The 20,840-nt window shown below is 34.1% G+C and overlaps 1 protein-coding gene across 1 annotated transcript in view; it reads left to right on the top strand.

Moving 5' to 3' along the window:
- The window catches only part of ITFG1 (integrin alpha FG-GAP repeat containing 1), a 269,979-nt gene that overhangs the window by 111,024 nt on the left and 138,115 nt on the right, over positions 1-20,840 (top strand). The window contains exons 9-10 of the mRNA XM_026494703.4: positions 7,415-7,509; positions 9,939-10,111. Of these exons, the coding sequence (XP_026350488.1) occupies positions 7,415-7,509; positions 9,939-10,111 (268 nt within the window). The remainder of the gene's footprint in view (positions 1-7,414; positions 7,510-9,938; positions 10,112-20,840) is intronic.

Here is a 20,840-nt window from a genome sequence, read left to right as displayed (position 1 = left end):
ACTCAGGAGATCTCTACACCAGTTTGTGCACACTCCCGGACCAGAGCCCTCCTTCTCCCCAGGAGTGTGAACCAAACCTCTGGTGAATGTCTCACACTTCCAAAACCTCAGAGATTGAGCTCCACACACTGTTTGCAAAAATATCCTGCAACACTCAATTCTCCTGGCTCCCCAGTCTGTGGTCCAGAGAGGTTTTCTTCTTGTGTGAACACGATGCCACTCTCTCTCAACCCCTTTATCTTTCCTTTTCCTTTCCCTGCGGAAAGGGTTCCCTCGCCTCTGCCACGTGCAGTTTTTCTCTCCCCCAGTTCACTTCCATGCATCTCCCACCTGCCACACTGTCTCCCTCCAACCGTGGAGATCCTTTTTCCAATCCTCAGATCGATTTCCTTGGTGTTCCAAGTGATCTGACCTTAATGCAGCTGTGTGCAAGGGACAAGGAAAGCCCAGGGTACCCCTATTTCTCCACTATCTTAACTCCTATGGATAGCATTTTAGAATGTCATGGAATCTAGCCTTCTCATTTTACAGATGGAAAAACTGAATTGGCCAAGCACTTTAGTAACTAAACAATCTTAAAAGCAAAAACTTTCCCATTCTACTACACCCAAACATGTCTGCATATCCCAAGAATTCTGTGGGACAACTTTCATCGTATGCATTTTCTGATCTCTGCCCAAATATAAAATACTGGGTTGTTAGCATTTATTTAAAGCTTTTGTATATAAAGATTTTATTAAATAAACTAACTTTACTTGTACTATCATTGTTTGCTTCCTTACTCTTATCAAAACAAGAGTTTGAGTGATTTTGCTGCCTTTTTGCAAGTGTGGATTTTCATGTTTAAATGCATTTTGTTCTTTTGATGTGAAGGCCTTATTTTTGTTGCAGAATTGTATTGACAGGAAGTGACTAGCAGCCACCTTTCCCTACTCAATGCAACAGACATTAATAAATTTACAAAGCAAAAAATAGGATTTTGTTTCAGCTTCTTGTTTATTTTTAGAATTCAGATTATAGGTTGACTTAGCTGATAATCTGTCTTGATAAATTACTTTATTACTAGGATTAAAGACCTGAAAGAAAAATTTTAATCTCTTTCATTTAAATGAGCTAATTTTAAAATGATCCCCCACACACAATTTCATGTTATATTGGGAGCACTCTGAAATAAATAAATAGAGAAAGTAATAAATACTCTTTATTCAACATAGTGGAAAATAAGGAGGGTGTTAAGCTAAGCTAATCAGTTATGAACAAGTAGAATCGACTTTTTCTGGTATGTTACCAACATGGTTTTAAATAATATATGATTTGATATTTAAAGATATATTCAAAAGTTTTAAAGCATTTTTAATAGGAATATTTCTCTTCATTTTATATGATGCATGAACATTATGGAAAAATTTTTACTATACCCATACGTAGTTAAATAAATGTACAGTGTTCATTTTTGGTAATGAAAAATAAGAATTATAATTTCACAGCATATTTGCTAATTAATATAAAATAATAGGTACAGAGTTGTGGATTTAATCATAAGAATCTTAAAAATAACATTGAACTTTCCTCCCTTCACCCTCCTCATAGATTCAGATGTAAAATAAACAAGACCATTACCATGCACAATGTTTAGGAGACATTTCCACTCTCATGTACCTACTGGTGATGGAGCTGGAATTAGGCCTCTTTACCCTATTACATCCTTCTCACCAGAATAGTTGGTTTTTACCTCTGTTCACATAGTAGAGCAAGGAAAACTGAGAACAGAAAATGGAATAGGCCATGACTTTTATAAAATTCTTAATAAGGAAAAAAAAATCATTAACACGTAGTAGTCAAAGAATCAGTATATTCAGCAAACAGAAAGCATCAGCAGATAAGTATCCTGGAGACATTAAAGCCTAATAGACATTTAGGTATTGAAATGACAAAAAATATTTTATCATCAGTAAAAACAAATAATAGAATTGACAAGAGAAATCTGTCATTATGAAAGTCTTATTTCATGACTGTCTACTCACAAAGCGTAAATATATATAAAAACAAATTTGGCTCACTTTATGTATTTTATCCAGCATTACCATGTCTGATAGTAACCAGCAGCATCTTAAGGAATTATAATTTTTTCTTTTGATCATATTCATATTCTTTGACAATATGTGTTTCTTATTGGTGAAATTGTTAAGGCCCTGGCACTTTGGAGACTCGTCTTTAATCACATAACTATGTTAATACTATGTTTATATGAACACAATTAAAAACCAACCTGTGTGCTATTCAACGTCTGAAACAAAATTAAGTAAGCTGATGTATGTATTCATAATTTTGTTATTTAAAAATGAATATTTTAAAGAAATTAAGTTTATACCTTTGACATGATAATGTGATATTCTTTTTTTCTCATTTTTTAAAAATATAGCAGCTGTTTCTCATTGTCATGCTTTGGTTTATGAACTTTTTTTTAAAGCTAAAGAAATTAAATATTTTCATTCATGCCCTCTTTTTTAATATATTTCACCATTTTGCAAGTCTGAGCTTTATTTTCTTAAAAAGTCTAATCTGGCTATTGTAATAGGTTTTGTATCAGATTCAATTTATTTCTGTGTCAATAATTTCTCTTATGTTAATGATGTGTTCTGAAAAATATAAAGTAGATATACTTCATATATTACAATGGAAATAAGAAGGAAATGGATTTTTGGTAAATGTTTTTTTATTTCAGCATGTGTATTTCCAGCTTTATATTAATAACCACAAGAAATGTAGTTTAATATGTGCATACATTATCTGTCACGTGTCTTACATGCCTCTTGACAAATGTGATGGGGAAGCTGTTGCTTCTGCTTATATTCTGGGTCTATTTTAGCAAGAAATTCAATTTTAAAAGCCCTCTACAGAAATCTTTCAGCCTTGGGTTACCCATGTTAAAAGTTAAATCCTTGAATTCTATTTAGAACCTTCTAACATTAATTAGTTGTGTGACTTGTGGTATTTATATCTTGCGCATGCTATAGCCATCCATGAGTAAATTTTCCAGATGGTGGAAGGAGTCATTTTGACTTATTCCCCGTTCGAGCTGTCATGACATGTTCTACTCTGTAATTCAGAAATTACTGATTTATTTTTGTTATTGAACTCAAGAGTTCCAGGTTATAGTTCTAAATATTCAGCCATTCTACTTAATTTTTTTTTTCTCCATCTATGGAGTAACATTCATCAAATTCTAAATTACTTTAATTTTTCATGACCAAATGTTTCAGTGTTTCCTACTGTAAGCATTAAGTGCGTCCTGGAAGTGAGAACTCTGAAGAAAAATCAGTCTGTCCTTCTAGGAGTTACACATTTTTCTTTACTCTATTGCCTACCTACTAAGCACAGTATACCACTGTCCTAAGTATACACAACATGCCATAGTGGTAGAGGATATATAGAGAGATAATATACTCCATTGTGGTTATTTACTTTTTTACAGTATTTCCCATATTCTTTCCCCCACAGTTAATCCTCACAATGACCCTTTGCAGTAGCCAAATTATGTTCCCTTTGATCATTTTACAGATAAAAATCATAAAGAGATAATGAGTTTCCTGAAAACTGGATCATTCACTAGTTGGTATGGGACAACTGGATTTATCTATCTCTAAAAAAGTGCAGTAGGATCATAACTCATAGCTTAAGCCAAAATAACTTCTAGGTGAATCAAAGACCTAAAAGCAAAAATAATATCCCCAACTACTGTGAATTTCAAAGGTCTTATAACTTATAAGGAAAAACCTAGATGCTACAAAGAAAAATATTAATAAATCACAAACAGAAGAACAATTTTCTTAATGTAGAATGGACTCCTGCAAATTGGCAGGAAAAAGACCAACAACATTTTAATAAGAAAACTAAAAATTAAAACCACAATGAAATACCATTTTCACTTATCAGAGTGGCAAAAATCAGAGTATTTGGTAATTCACTTATTGGTGCAACCTCTCAAAGTATAGAGCTGTGGTTGAGGGCTTCCTGCAACTCTTTCAGGGCGTCCATAAGGTCAAAACTATCTGCATAATAATATTAAGATCCAGTTGGCCTTTTTCACAGTGTTGGGCGCTAGCTCTGATAAGGTAAAAGCAATGGTGAGTGAAGCCGCATGCCATTTAGCACAAACCAGAGCAGTAGCACTTTATTAGCATGCATTGTATTCTTCACCATTATACACTCATAGTGTTAAAATAAGAAAGAGGAAGAAGGAAACAAGAAAAATAGTTTCACTTAAGAAAACTCAATGAAGCAGTGAAAAATAATTTTATTAGATCTTGACTCTTGAGTACACACCTTTTTAATACTCTGTCAGGAAATAAGTACATAAAACTTTTCTGCTGCACAGAATATCGTGGTTTTCTTGATGAAAAGCACTAGGGCAATTGGATTGTAAGCTGAACTAACCACTTTTTTTTTTTTTAATGTAGCACCATTTTTTACTTGAAAGAACAACTGACAAACTATGGTTATTCGCATTGGGGTTTGGTAGACATTTTCTCTAAAATGAACAAAATGAAGTTGTCTCTTCAAGATAACAATTGATAGGAAGGTGCCAATGATAAAATTTAATATCTCAAGCAAAAATTGGGAGTTTAGAAAACTGTAATCTGCTACTATGAACTGACAGCTTCCCAATTCGTAAAGACCTTTTTGATGAGATTGATGGTGATATTAACAAATGGAAATTTTTGATACTGTGTAATGAAATATTTCAACATTTGGAAAATCTGTATAACTCAGTGAATCAGTATCTTCCAAATGTTTTGATGTGTGGTTTTACAAAGTCATGCAATGGTAAAATATCTATTCAAAATGCAAAATTGATTACTAGATTTTAATTAAGAGTAGGAAAACTTCATTCTACGTCTCTGGATTTTTCATTGTGGCTAAGCTTTAAGAAATTACCATTTGTTGAGTTTTGTGGTAGTATGGAAGAAGATCCAGAGTTATCTGAAAAAACTATTAAAATACTTCTTCCAGCTATACATTTTCACATTTGTCAGCCAAAACAACAGATTGAGTACAAAAGCAGCATGAAAATCCAGCTTCTTTCTGTTAAAGCAGGTAATGCCACTCTTCTTGCAAAACGTTTTTGTTTTGGAAAATAGTTATTTTTCATGAAAATGTTATTTGTGCTTATATGTAGATTTATGGTTGTTATTTTAATAACACTTTAGCTTTTATGCCTAGGGAAGAAAATAGTTTCAGAAAAATAAATTTCACATGAATCAAAGGCCCAAGGCTAGGAACTAATATTCATTTAAGCAAATTCTCTAAGAAATAATGTGACTATGAAGAAGTCATGCTGAATGAGGGACCAGTCTATGAACTTGGAAACTTTCCTTAAAGAAGTCCCAGGAATTAATAACTTTGTACTTAAAATTTCTTTTGGGTGTGAAGTTGGACTCTCAGAGAGCTTTTCTATTACTTCCCCTAAATATCAAAAAATAGCACTTAGGAAGAGCACAAGGAAGACGTTCTCTGATAAAGTTCTCCATTTCTGTGACCATATCTATAAAATATTGCTGATAATTTATACTAAAAGGCATGATTATGAGTTATCACATGAGTTTGTTATATGTTTATTAGATGGTTATTTGCCAGCATTAAATATCAGCTAAGTCACAGTTGAAATAATTGTAGGAAACAGAAAGCTATTTGGAAGAAAGGAAACTAGGAGAAAATAAAAGTGTAAATCAGAATCTAATCTGAGTATTTTGCCATTGGGTAAAAATGAAGGGCAGAGACTTAGTAATGGTCTTCTAATTGGTCCCCCCATTAATTTGCAATAAAATGGTTTGGCTTTTAATGAGGTCTATGATATTCCTAGAGCCTGCTTATAAATCACATTTTGCATTTAATTCATTCTTACTTGGCTAGCTCTTTTTTTTTTATTTATCTTTAACCATGATATATGTTTATGCCCTTGAAAAGCCTTTTCCTTTCCAAGTATTCCTGCCTAGAGTTGCACCTCTCTCTCAGCTTCTTTCTCAGTAGTCCAAATCCATAAACTGTCAAAGCACAGATGTTCTCCATACTTTCCGTTATTAATTCAACTATTTTATTTAATGTTTTACTCCTCTATGTAAGGGTTTATTACCACAAATGATATTAATCGTAAGGATTGTAAGTAATTAAACCATGAAATTAAATGAAAGAAATTTATTTTTCACTCTGCTGCACCTCTTATCTTCCCTTGCTGAGGTGAGCTTCCATTGCCTAGATTTTCAGCCCACTTAGCCTAAAATTATTTTTTCCCTTTTGAATATATTACTGAAGACAGGATAGGCTTGTTAAGATTCTGTGTTTTCTTAATATGTAAGCCTGCACATGGAAGACTGTTTCTCTACTGCCAATCCTTATTATCTCCTTCAAACTGAAGGCACTTACCTCAGACATACATTATATGTTAAACCATAGCAAATAAATCAGTGAATGAAACAATACAAAATTTAAAATCTAAATGACTATTCCACTGTGCACGTCACTGTAGAGATTTAACTCTAGGACATCAAAATCTGTAAACCCCATCAGGTAAGGGGCAGTAGGTAGGAGAGACCATTAGAGGAATTGATTCCAGGTTCTTCAGTAACCTCATGTCTGAAGGTCTTTGCAAAACATTGTGCAGCTTTTTTTTTTTTTAAGATTTTATGTATTTATTTGAGAAAGCATGAATGGGGGTGGAGGGGGTGCGGAGGGACAAAGCAGACTCGACGTTGAGCACAGAGCCCGATGCAGAGCTCAATCCCAAGACCCTGAGATCATGACCTGAACCAAAATCAGATGCTTAACCAACTGAGCAATCCAAACACCCCCACTGTATAGCTTTTTAAAAACCAGTCAGCTGGAAATGACATCTGTATTCTCTTCATTTGTCTTTTTATTGATAAAAATTTATTGATGCTTTTTAAACGCCAGGGTGCTAAGAGCTTTAGAACTCTTGAAGTTCATACTACATAATAGATACTTAAGAACATGTGTAAAGACACATGTAAAATAAGCCGTATAATAATGAGTTACTATTGATATGCTTGTTTTTCTTCTGTGGCAGCAATGATAATTATGTAAATAAGTCAAAAGCCACATTGTTTGAAAATTGGTGATTTTAACATTAAAGCCTGAAACGGGGTTTTTTCCCAACATTGGATAAATATTTAACTACAGAAAAGTGAGCAATCTAAAACAAGATACAATCCAGGTAATAGATGGCAAGGGCCAGAGTAATTGTTTTAATTGAATCACATTTATTACAAAGTCATACGTCAGTTTCTTCCATTTATCCAGATTGATGCAGACTTTGAACAATTAGGAAATGTAATCTGCCATACGAGAACACTCTATTTTGTAGCCGTTAATGGACTCTTGAAGTTTCTCTTGGCAGATGGAGATGGACACATGGATCACTTACTGCCAGGCTGTGAAGATAAAAGCTGCCAGAAAAGCATCATTTACTTAGCAAGATCTGGAACGAAACAGGTATATCATCTTGTTTTTTAATGTCAATAGAGTTACCCTCTTGAAGAAAATCTTCAAAGATTAGGAAAAGTATCTGAAGAGTCAGAACACAGAGAACCCTATATAAATTATTGACGTCCTCATTTTAATTTAATGAAATACATTTAAATCTTTTTGTGTTTGTTTATTGAGGGGGAAGGCACTGTTATAATCATTTCTGGTGAAGACCTATTCTTGGTCCTGTAATTAAATGATCCATTAGCATTTTTATAGGCTAGGAATATTGTAAAATGTACTGTAACTGTAATAAAAGGTTATGGAGAAGAACATCACATCTATTGTCAAGGCTAATCTTGTCTTTATTTGTGCTATCTAAATCTGTTTCATTCTCTGAAGCTGACTTTTTACCTCTAGCTTGTAGGTAAACAGTTTAGAAGATTCATGTGGCAATGATAGGTTATAACATTGAGAATTTTTCCATATTGTTAACCCTAGACAGAGAAAGCCAGTATTATAGTACTAGAATTAATCAGTTTTGTTTTCTATCTTAGGGAAAGAAATGATAGAATAACATACTGACTTTTATTGCCCTTATAGGAAACCACATTTTATATGAAGACATTAAAGAAAAATCTTCATACAATCAACAGTCAAAACATTTAACTTCTCTACCCATAAAGTATATTATCTTAAGCTTTTTTAAGTTTCGAATCACTGAAAACATGAGGTCAAGTGACACCTAATCATTGTTTCATAAGTATAAGTAAACATAGTAATTATAGCCTGGCTTCAAGAAACAGACCACTGTAAGAATATTTTCAAATTGTACAGTCTGGGAAGATAAATGATAAAAGGATCTCTCTGGGAAGATAAATGTCACAGTTCTTTGGTGACTGTTAAAGTTGTCATATTAATAAAAAATCTTTTTACTTTTTAGACCTTAATACATTTACCTTAATAAGAATACTTTATCCTCTTTAATAAACTGTCAACCTTTTCAGAAATTTGTGATAACTTAGCATTTTGTGAAATTTCCTATCTTCTTCCAAAACAAAACGATTTTTTTCAAAGTCAAGTAAGTCATTAAAACATTTTGATGATAATATATTTTTGCTTTTAAGAAAGATTGAAAATTAATCTAAGATGTAAACAAGTTTTTTAAAAATAGCTTGTTTTCTATAAGTATGTATTTATCATTAGCTATTTTTTCTCTTTTCCTTGGCAAGTCATGCTTTCTTTGGAAAACCTAGAAAATGTTTGGGGTACCCTATGTACTAAACCCTTTTCAAGAAACCACTTTTAATATCGTTTGACTTGGGGCCATATAGAGTCACCTGCTTAAAAGAAACATATGTAGGCATGTTTAGCCTGCTGTCATTTCAAGCCAACTATGCCTGTTTGAACATCTCTAGGGTGTGTGCCAGTATCCATACTTTAACTAATTATGGGCATGTTTATAATTTTAATGGTATGATTTCCGCTCTTCAGATCTTTAGTTTGCATTAGATTATTAGATTAGGGCACTCAAAAGAGAAATGGATTTCCAAAAGCTCTTTTTGAAATCAACTTATACTTCTGTTCTCTTCATTATAATCAATACAAAAGTAAAGAACTTACTAATAGTAGATTCCAGCTGTTTAGATGGCAAAACTCATCCCCCTGGACAGGCAGAGCTTCTTCAGGGCTGGTGTTGTCAGGAAGCCTCAGAACTCTTGGCTTTGAAGATGGTGACTGAAGTCATCATCATTTATAAAAGGCAGAGCAGGGGAACAAGGGAGATTCTGTCATCTTCTAACTTTCTTCCTAAGCTGATCCTCCTGGAAGGACATCAGTATTAGATAATATTACATTTTCCTCCAATTTTTAAAAGTATTCATTTGCGGTGTGCCTCGGTGGCTCAGTCGGTTAAGCATCCAACCCTTGGTTTCTGCTCAGGTCCTGATCTCAGGATCTTGAGATCGAGCCCCCTCCCTGTTGGGCTCCGTGCTCAGCAGGAGTCTGATTGAGATTCTGTCGCCTTCTCCCTCTGCCCCTCCCCCTCCTTCTATCTCTCTCCCTCCTTTCTAAAATAAGTAAATAAATCCTTAAAAAATATTAACTTGAAATTACATTTCCACTCAACACGGCTTTAAAATGGGGGATTTCAACTATAGGAATCAACATCAATTCAAACCTAAAATTCTGTGATTTGGGGAAAAACTTTCAAAGGCTCCATGTACCAGTTCAAGGAAAAATGACTAGTGATGAAATTTCAGCGGGGCTTTATTCTTTCTAGAGTATCAGTCATCTGTTCATCAAAGTAAATAATAACACGCTTAGATTGTAGAGATAAAGAAGTTGAAGTAAGATGATGCTTATGAAGACTTTTAATAGATCGTTTGTTTTGAAAATGGTGAATTTTTTTTTCTAAAGTAACTGTAAAATCTAATCTTTTTCCTCTTATTCCATAGTGGGTTCCAGTCCTACAGGAGTTCAGTAACAAGGGCACACTCTGGGGCTTTGTGCCATTTGTGCATGAGCAACGACCAACTGAAATACCGCTTCCTATTACCCTTCATATTGGGGACTACAACATGGACGGCTATCCAGATGCCCTCGCCATACTGAAGAACACATCGGGAAGGTATGGGAATTAATTCCAGTGAGAAATATTTGCAAAAATATCTTTGATTTGATACCTCGTAAACTGAATAGCACCTAAATATGGTAGAGTACCTTAAATAGGGAACATGAGGAGTTTAGTTCCTAGTTCTTTACGTTGTACCTGAACTTCCAGTGGCTTAGAATACCTGTTCTTTTCCACAGATTTATTTCCTATAGAATAGAAATGAACATCTAATCTAAAATTCAAAGCTCACTTTTCATTCAACAAAACTTTATTTTTAAAAGGCCAAAATTTTTTTCTTTTAATGAGTGTAATTTAGTATTCAAATTTGAGTCAATAAATATTAACTGAGCCATTTTTCTGTGCAATTACATGTGCTCCCTACAGCCAGGAAGCTTCCATTCTGGAGATGGAGACAGGATTGAAAGCAAATAACTACAATACAGTGTATTACATTCAATAATAGAGGTATATACAGAGGACAGAGTGATTGTACTCTCTATTTTTTGTGGGTTTTTTCCTGGAAATAGTTGAAATTTTGTTTCCTTCTTGGTTTAATTTTCTGTATGTGAGTATAGTTGACACACGACGTTACATTAATTTCAGGTGTACAACCTAGTGATTTCACAAGTTTATACATTATGTTGTGCTCACCACAAGTGCAGCTACCGTCTGTCACCATATAACACTATTACAGTACCACTGACCAGTATTCCTTATGCGGTGCCTTTTATTCCTGTGGCTTATTCTTTCCATAATGGGAAGCCTTATCACCCATGCCCTTTCACCCTTAAGGCCAAGATTTTTAAAAACAAATGACCCAGTTACATTTTGAGACTAAAAACCATCGTGGTTAAGAGCTACACCTAGGCTTCAATCTCAGTCCAGTCACTTACCGCCCGTGTGACCTTAGGCAGATTACCTAAACTCATCTGTAAGACATCTGTATCTGTCTCATGCAGTTGTAGTGAAGATTAAATGAGGTAAAAATAAGTGAAGCAATTAGTAAGTACCTAGCACATACAGACTCAGTGAATATTGCCTTACTCTTGCTTGTTTATAATTACATTGAAAATTCAGACATGGTTATTGATATTATTTATATACATAAAATGTATACTTATTACATTATCAGTGATTTTGAGTGCTGCAGCTCTTTTTTTCTCCTTTAGTAGAGGTACCAGTAGATAAATAGTTAAATTTATAATTAGCCTGAGTTTTTGCAGATTCCACGAATATGACTCTTCCTAAATTTTAACACCTTATTGTTTTCTTCCTATCATGATAAATTATATTTCTTGACCTTTTTTCTTTATTATCTCCTGCATCATTATCTATCCACAACTTTTCCTCTGTGCATTAATTCATTCTGGAATTAGTGATAATTCAGCTTCACATTTCCTACCAGGCTCATGATACAAAACAACTTCCCTGGAAAAAAATCAGATTTATTTTTGCTTTTAACACCAAACAATGTCATCTAGAAACATATATTTATTTAGAGAAACATATATTATTAGTGAGTGTACCTAAATACTTGTAGAAGATTATGGACAGTGTGCCCTTAAACTTTTCTAAGGATTTGATTTGAAATCACAGTTGTTGTAAGTTATGTATGTGGAGTTTTCCAGGGATGTGATCATCATGCTTCATTACTATGTGTGGGAAGCAATTTTAATGTAAAATGAAATCTCTGAACTGAGTATGATTATTATTCCTTTTAAAGGTATAGTACCACATAAAAACAAAGAAATGTAAAATTTTTTTATACTGGACATTAATCCTATTCAAGAGAATAAGAAATTGCACTCCAAATTCATTTAAGTCTATGATTACTCATCCTTAGAAGAATATCCAGACAATTTATGTTTTGGTCATAGGGTTTTATTTTTTTTTAAATTTTGTTGTTGTTTTTAAATTTTAAGTCCCAGTACAGTTGACCTTAAAGTGTTCTGTTAGTTTCAGGTGTACAATATAGTGATTCAGTAACTCCACGCATCACCCGGAGCCCATTACAAGTGCCCTCCTTAATCCACATTACCTTTTTCACCCTCCTCCACCCACCTTCCCTCTGGTAACCATGTTTGTTTTCTGTAATTAAGAGTTTGTTTCTTGGCTTCTCTCTCTCTCTTTCTTTTATTTTCTTTGCTCATTTGTTTTGTTTCTTAAATGCCACATATGAGTGAAATCATGTGGTATTTGTCTTTCTCTGACTGACTTACATTACTTAGCATTATACGCTCCATCCATGCCATTGCAGATGGCAAGATTTCATTCTTTTTTATGGCTGAATAATATTCCATTGAGTTTATATTGTCATAAAATTTTTATCAATATTTTCTCTTTTAAACCATCAAATATTTAACTTAAGTTCCTTTAGCATTCAGAAATAATGATGGTATCAAGAGCTAATTCAGCAGGGAACAGTGTAACTACAGAAAACATAAGGTAAGAGGCAGTCAGTCATAGACACTTAATGCTTTTATAAAAGCAACTGTTTAAAACCTGGGATTTCTTTTTGGTTCTTTTGGGGTAGATGAGAATTAAAAGATAGATTTTAGTACATCTCATTGTTCATTAAATCACTAATTCAAAATGAGCCCTGTACTTGAAAGGGAGATGTGTGTCTAGGAGAATTCAGCATAATATATTCCTTGAAACATAGAAGAAGGAGAAAAAGACATAGTGGGCATGATAATCCTTTTCTGCATGAATTCCCTTTTATCCAAAAAGCATTTGTAATTTTTAACTGATTTCAAGATTGCTCTATTGCTGAGAATTAGTGCAGGATTGATGTTTCTAATTTGAAGGGTTGCTCCCTGGAGAATTCTGTCTCCTTTTTCTGTAGGTTTTAAAAATGAGGTAGAGATTATGCATAAGAGAATAAAATCCACAACATGTAATTCATGAAAAGAAATTCTGAAACCATGGTTTGTTAACTTGTTCTGTGTTTTTGTTTTCAGAAGACAGTTGTTTAGATGGGTTTGTTTTTTATCTTATATAAAAGGCCTAATTTATAATAAGTTAACCTTTAAAATCATGGTACATGAAAAATCTCTTTATTAATGACATTTTATAGAGGCAGCCTGGTCTGAGGTCAGTCATTTTACATATATGCCACCACTGATTGGAAACCTTATTTATTTCCTTGACTATCCCATTGCTACTCAGTTGCCCTTAGTTTACTGTCATACTATGCATAGTCATGTCTTAATTCTCTGAATTTTCATTTTATTAAGAGAAGAAAGGAGAACTTAAATGACATTGTTGTACTGTCTCCAGAGACAGAGGCATGGGTGGACACCATTTTTGCACTCTCTTTCTACGTTGCTAATGCACTTGCCTAGCCCTGTATACTAAACCCTGGGTTATGCATGTCCCACCCTGAAACACTCCACAGCCCCAGCCTGCTAAGCCTGGCAGGCAAGCATGCCCCAGCCTAGCAGTCCTTCAGCTCCATCCTACTAAACCCGGCTGGTGCTCTTCCACAGCCTACCCCACTAAATATGACTAGTAGATGTGCCCAGGCCTGACTTACCCCTGGGGCCACCCCACCAAAGTTGGCAAGTAGGCTTCCCTCAGTCTACACTTTCACACAGTCCCACGAAAGTCAGGGGATGTGCATAGTCAAAATAGGTGATGCCCCTTGAACATTTGGCTCTGGTGGTCAGGAAGGCTTGCTTTTCTGGGCCTCAAGGACTAAAACAATGGGAAAGACAGTTTTTGGCAGGCTGCCATCCCCAAGGCACTGCACAGACAGCAGACTGAAACACACTACTAGTTTTCCTATGATTACTCCTTCAAGACTAGAAATAGCCATTTCTCCTAACACATAGAAACAAATACAGGGAGTCCAGCAAATGAGGAAACAGAGGAATATGTTTCAAATGGAAAAACAAGATAAAATCCCAGGAAAAAAAAGAAAAAACTTAATAAAATGGAAATAAGTAATTTACCTGATAGAAAATTCAAGATAATGGTTTACAAAGATTTTCACCAATCTCAGGAGAAGAATGGATGAAAACAAAGAGATAGAAAATATGAGAAAGTACCAAACAGAAATCAAAGAACTGAAGAATATAATACTGAACTGAAAAATACACTAGAGGGCTTCAGTAGCAGAGTAGATGGAGCAAAAGAAAGGACCAGCGACCTGAAAGACAGGGCAGTGACACACAAACAGACCAGCAAAAAGAGGGGGAGACAAGGAGTAAAGATAGCTTAAGGGACATGTGGAACACCATCAGGTATGCTAGCGTTTGCATTATAAGGGTCTCAGGAAGAGAGAGAAAGGGGTAGAAAACTTAGTTGAAGAAATAATGGCTAGAAACTTCTGTAACATGGGGAGGGAAAACAGACTTCCAATGCAAAAAGCCCAAAGAATTCCAAATAAGATGATCACAAAGAGACCCACTCCAAGACACATTACAATTAAAATGTCAAAAGTTAAAGAGAGAATCTTAAAAGCAGCAAGAGGAAAACAGTATTACGTACAGGGGAACCTCCATAAGACTACAAGCAGATTTTTCAGCAGAAACTTTGCAGGCCAGGAGTGGCATGATATATTCAACGTTTTGAAGGCAAAAAAAATTCCAGCTAAGGATACTGTATCTGGCAAAGTTATTCAGATAGAAGGAGGAACAAAGAGTTTTCCAGACAAGCAAAAACTAAAGGAGTTAACCACCATTAAATTGGCCTTACCAGAAATGTTAAAGGGACTTCTTTAAGCTGAAAAAAGGGCCGTGATTAGTAACAAGAAAGCATATGAAAGTAAAGATCTCACTGGAAAGATAAATGTATAGTAAAGGTAGTGGACTAATCAGTTTCAAAGCTAACATGAAGATAACAAGACAGAAGTAGTAAAAATAACTATAACAATTAGTTAGGAATACACAAAAACATGTAAAAATGAAACATCAGAAACATAGAACATGGGAGATGTTGAGTTAAAAAATATATTTTAGAATTCAGATTTAACTTGCTATCACTTGAAAATAGAATGGTATTTATACAGGCTGATATGTTAACCAAAAAGCAAAACCTAGAGTACATACACAAGATAATGTGAAAGGAATCTACACATAATAAATACTACAGGTCATCAAAACAATAGGAGAGGGCAAGGGAAGAAGAAAAGTACAGAGAGGAACTACAAAACAGCTGGAAAACAATTAACAAAATGGCAGCAAGTACATATCTACCTATAATTACTTTAAACATAAATGGAGTAAATTCTCCAAGACATAGAATGACTGAATGGATGAAAGAAAGAAAGAAAGAAAGAAAGAAAGAAAGAAAGAAAGAAAGAAGAGAGAGAGAGAGAGAGAGAGAGAGAGAGAGGAAGGAAGGAAGGAAGGAAGGAAGGAAGGAAGGAAAGAAAGAAAGAAAGAAAGAAAGAAAGAAAGAAAGAAAGAAAGAAAGAAAGAAAGAAAGAAAGAACGAACGAACTTCATATGCCGCATACAAGAGATTCACCTCAGATGTAAGGATACACATGCACTGAAAGTAAAGGGAAGGGAAAAGATGTTTCATGCAAATGGAAACCCAGGGAAACCAGGGGTAGCTACATATATATCAAACAAAGTAGATTTTGAAACAAAGACTGTGATAAAGACAGCATGGGCATGACATGATGAGTGGGTCAATCCAACAAGAAGATATACCATTTGTAGACATTTATACACCCAACATAGGAGCAACTAAATATATAAAGTAAATATTAAAGGACTTAAAGGGAGAAATCAGCAGCAATACAGTTACAGCAGGGAATGTTAATATCCCAGTAATATCAATGGGTCAATCAACCAGACAGAAGACCAATTAGGAAATATAAGTCTTAAGAGGTCCTTCTAAAAGAGTAGTTGCTAGCTAGACAGGACTACCTCAAAAAAAGCAAAATCTCAAATCAACACTCGAACTTTATACCTAAAGGAACTAGAAAAAGAATAAAGCCCAAGGTTAGTAGAAAGAAGGAAATAGTAAAGAACAGAGCAGTAGTAAATGTTACAGAAACTAAAAAGACAATAGAAAGGATTAATGAAACTAAGAGCTGGTTCTTTGAAGAGAAACAAAATTGATAAACCTCAGCTAGATTCACTGAGAGATTGGAGAGGGCTCAAGTGTTTGTTTATCCGTAGGTATAGCCCCCTTCATGTTTCTGATGTGATTTGCCTTCTTTATTTCATTCGTCAGACTTGATAAAGTCTTGTCTATTTTATAATTATTTCATTCATTCTATGTTTTTGTTATTGTTGTAGTTACCCAAAGAATCACTTTTATTTTCAATAAGATAAAATTTTTCCATAAATATTTGTTTTTATATTTAATTTGTCTGTTTTGCTTTCTTTAGGTTTGTTTTGTTTGCTTTTTAGTTTATTACATTGAATACTTTTTTTAAATAGATTTTTGCCCTTTCCTTGTTTCCAAATAAGTGTTTTTAAGACTAAATATTTCCTACATACTTGACTACAGACTACATATTTTGATAATTGCTGCTTTCACTGTTCTTTGGTTTGTTTATAAGTTTCCCTTAACCTAAGAGTTATTTTAAAAAGCCTTTTTAAATGTTCACATAAATATGTTTGGGGAGTTGTTTTACATTGTTGTTTTGGGGTTTGAATCTATATTTTTATTGTTTATTATATTTTGTTTGCAAATGCAAACATAAACGTGTCTTGGGTGATACTTCTTGAAACTTTTTGAGATTTTTCTGGTAGTTTCATAGCCCAATGAATGATTATTTGAAATATCATTCATGTTAATTATGTTGTTTAAATCTTCTATATATCCTTATATATTTTTATGTACTTTTAAAAGTATGTTAATCTTTCACTAGGAATGCATTCAATTGTCAGCTTCTCAGTTTTTCATTTGAAAAATGCAGCCACAATTATTAGGTGCACAAGGCTTTATGACTTTTGTCCTCCTCACTTCTTTTGTAAATCATGAACTATCCCCTGTTTTTCCATTTAATTTTTTTTTTTACTTTGAATACTTTTTTGTAATATTGAATTTCCATGCTATTTCTTTTCCTCAGCATTTACCATACATATTTTATTCCTTTATTTTCACCTTTTATGTGATAAAATATCACATAAGGAAAAAATTTACATCTGGTAAAATCAAAGACCTTAAATGTGTAATTGAATAAGTTTTGATAACATGTATAACCTGTATAACCAGTATTCCAATCAAGGTATAAAACTTTCATCACCCCAGAAAATTCTCTCATGCTTCCCTTCTGGTTAATGCCCAGCCTCATAGGCAACCAATGTTTTGATTTCTAACAACGTAGGTTGGCTTTGCCTATTCTTGAGCCCCAGAATACTGTAGAGAGTAATTAAAGACCTAAGAAAAAATGGAGAGAGAAAATATTTGTGCAACAGAATACTCAATATTGCTAGAAAGTCCATTCTTTCCACCTTGACCTATAGATTGAATGCAATTGCCATCAAATTCCCAACAAGTTTTTTGCAGAAATGTATATGCTTATTCTAATATTTACATGAAAAATAATAGATAGCCAGGTTAGAAAATTAAAAGCAAGATTAGCCAAAATTATCTTTTTTTATGATTTATTTATTTATTTATTTATTTATTTATTTTAGAGAGAGCGCTTGGGTAGAGGGGGGCGTAGCACAGGAAGAGGGAGAGAGTCTCAAGCAGACTCTGTGCTGAACATAGAGCTCAGTCTAACAACCCTGAGATCATGACCTGAGCCAAAACCAGGAGTTGGACACTTAACTGACTGTGCCACCCAGGTACCCCCTAGCCAAAAATTTCTTGAAGAAAACAACAAAGATGGAGGACTCATGCTACTTTAAGACTTGCTGTGAGGGGCACCTGGGTGGTTCAGTCATTAAGCGTCTGCCTTCGGCTCAGGTCATGATCCCAGGGTCCTGGGATCGAGCCCCACTGAGCGAGGAGCCTGCTTCTCCCTCTGCCTCTGCCTGCTGCTTCCCCTATCTGTGCTCACTCTATCTCCGTCAAATAAATCAATAAAATGTTTTAAAAATTTTAAAAAAGACTTGCTGTGAAGCTGCAGTAATTAAAACCTTGCATATTTACATAAGACTACTGATAGAGATCAATGGAACAGAACAGAGAGTCCAGAAATAGAACTATACATATTATGATCAACTGATTTTTTTTACGTAGACGCCAAGGCGTTTCACTGAGGAACGTATATGAATGGCCAATAAATATACAAAAACCTGTTCAGCATCATTGGTAATTAGGGAAATAAGATGAAAGCCATTATGATATATTTTTCACACCCATTAGAATGGTTGCAGTTAGAACTACCAGTAACACCAAATGTTGGTAAGAATACAGAACAGCAGAAACTCATATATTTTTTGATAGGAATGCAAAATTGCACATTCATTTTGAAAAACTCTGACAGTTTCTTATGAAGTTAAACATCCATCTTTCCTATGATCTAGCAATTCCATTCCTAGGTACTTATGTAAGAGAAAAGAAAACTTAAGTCCACAAAGAGACTTACAAGGAAATGTTCATGGTATATTTATTTATAATAGTACCAAACTGGAAGCAAATGAAAGCTCCATGACAAGAAAATAGATAAACAGTGGATGTTATATTTGTCTAATTTAATAATATTCCACAATAAAAAGGAGAATAAATTACTGGAGAAGGATAGTCAGCAACATGGATGAATCTCATTAAAGTCTTAGGTTAAGTAAAAAAAGGAGTATATGATGGGAATTTTTTTAAAACTGAATATATGACTATCTTTTAATAATAGAACTTAACCCATTTATTTATTATTTCAAATTTTTTTATTTAATTCTAAGTAGTTAACATATAGTGTGATATTGGTTTCAGGAGTAGAATTCAGTGGTTCATCACTTATGTACAACACCCAGTGCTCATCACAAGTTTCCTCCTTAATACCCATCACCCATTTAGCCTAGCCCCCACCCACCTCTCCTCCATCATCCCCTCAATTCATTCTCTGTAGTTAACAGTCTCTTATGGTTTGCCTCCCTCTCTTTTTTTCTTCCCTCTTCCCTATATGTTCATCTGTTTTGTTTCTTAAATTCTGCATATGAGTGAAATCATATGGTATTTGCCTTTCTCTGACTGACTTATTTAACTTAGCATTGTACTACTAGGTATTTACCTAAAGTATACAAAAATACTGACTCAAAGGGGCACATGCACCCCGATGGTTATAGCAGCATTATCAATAATAACCCAAATGTCCATTGGCTGATGAATGGATAAAGAAGATGTGGTATATAAACCACATATATACCAATGGGGTATTAACTTAGCCATCATAAAGAATGAAATCTTGCTGTTTGCAGTGACATGGAGCTAGAGTGTATTATGCTAAGAATTTAATTCATTTAAAGGAATATAATTTAGTAGTTAAAAAACTAGATTAAAATTCTGGCTCTGCATTTTATTAGCTGTGTGATCATAGCAACTACCAACCTTTGTCTTAGTTTTAGTATCTCAGTAACTCTGTTACTGAGAATAATAGTACCTACCTCATATGGTTATTGTGAGGATCAAAAAATTAATATATGCAAAGGCCTGGGGTACCTGGGTTGCTCAGTCAGTGAAGCGTCTGCCTTTGGCTCAGGTCATGATCCCAGGGTCCCGGGATCTAGCCCACACTGGGCTCTGGGCTCAGGGAGCTCAGCAGGGAGTCAGCTTCTCCCTCTCCACCCTCTCCTTCTGCCCCTTCCCCTCTGCTCGTGCTCTGTCTCTCACTTTCTCTCAAATAAATAAATAAAATATTTTATGCTCACACATATATATAAAGAACTTACAACACTGCATGGCACAATGTAAGTTCTATGTGTGAGTGTCTGCTATTATTTTTTAATTATTTAATATAATGTGGTCACACATGTTTTGATTTATTACTGCCATTTTATACTTTGTATTCATTTTGATTTTTTCTTGGTTCTTTCCCTTCTTTTCTCTCTTCTGTTGGATCATTCAAATATTTCTTCTTCTATAGTTCCTAACACAATTTATACATTATAAATTTTATTTCTGTTGTAGTGGTCATACTTAAATGTTACTATGTATATTTAAATTTTATTTTTAAATGAGCTGCTAAAGACAAGACAATACTTAAAGCAAGAATTTAGCACACATTCAGTTCTCTTTCCCCACCCCACTGACTCCCCATTCAGTGATATCATCACCATTTATTTTCACATTTGTTGCTATAATTATTTACACTTGGCTACAGAGTTTTCTGGTTTCTTTGGTCACCACTGAACATAGTGCGTTCCATTCTTTCTTTCATTCGTGTATTATTTTTCTGAATACATTATCAAATAATTCTATCAGGGAGAGTGTACAGAGTCTGTCTAAGACTTTCTGTGTCTGAAGATTTATTTTCCTCTAGCCAGAATGCTAATGTGGCAGACTGTAGGATTCTGGGTTTAAAATCATTTTATTTTATATCCTTAAAGATACTTCACCATTAAATTCTAATTTTCACTTTTGCTAGTGAAAAGTCTGATGCTAATCTGATTGTTCCTTTCATGTTCTAGATAAAAGGTTTGTACTTTATCCATAGTGTTCTGATATGTTATGAGATTGAATCTGTGACTCCTACTTCTATTAAATTTCTTTTTGTTATTTACATCTTTTCTTTGAATCTCTTGACTCTTTCTTGTTTACTTGTTCATCTTTTCTGAAGCTTATGTTAGAACAAATGCAGGAACTTCTGGATCTGTCTTTCATTGTCCGTCCTCCC

Source organism: Ursus arctos, unplaced genomic scaffold (genome assembly GCF_023065955.2).
Source record: "Ursus arctos isolate Adak ecotype North America unplaced genomic scaffold, UrsArc2.0 scaffold_19, whole genome shotgun sequence".
In the NCBI taxonomy this organism is placed as follows: Eukaryota; Metazoa; Chordata; class Mammalia; order Carnivora; family Ursidae; genus Ursus; species Ursus arctos.
This window is presented reverse-complemented; position numbering and strand designations above follow the sequence as displayed.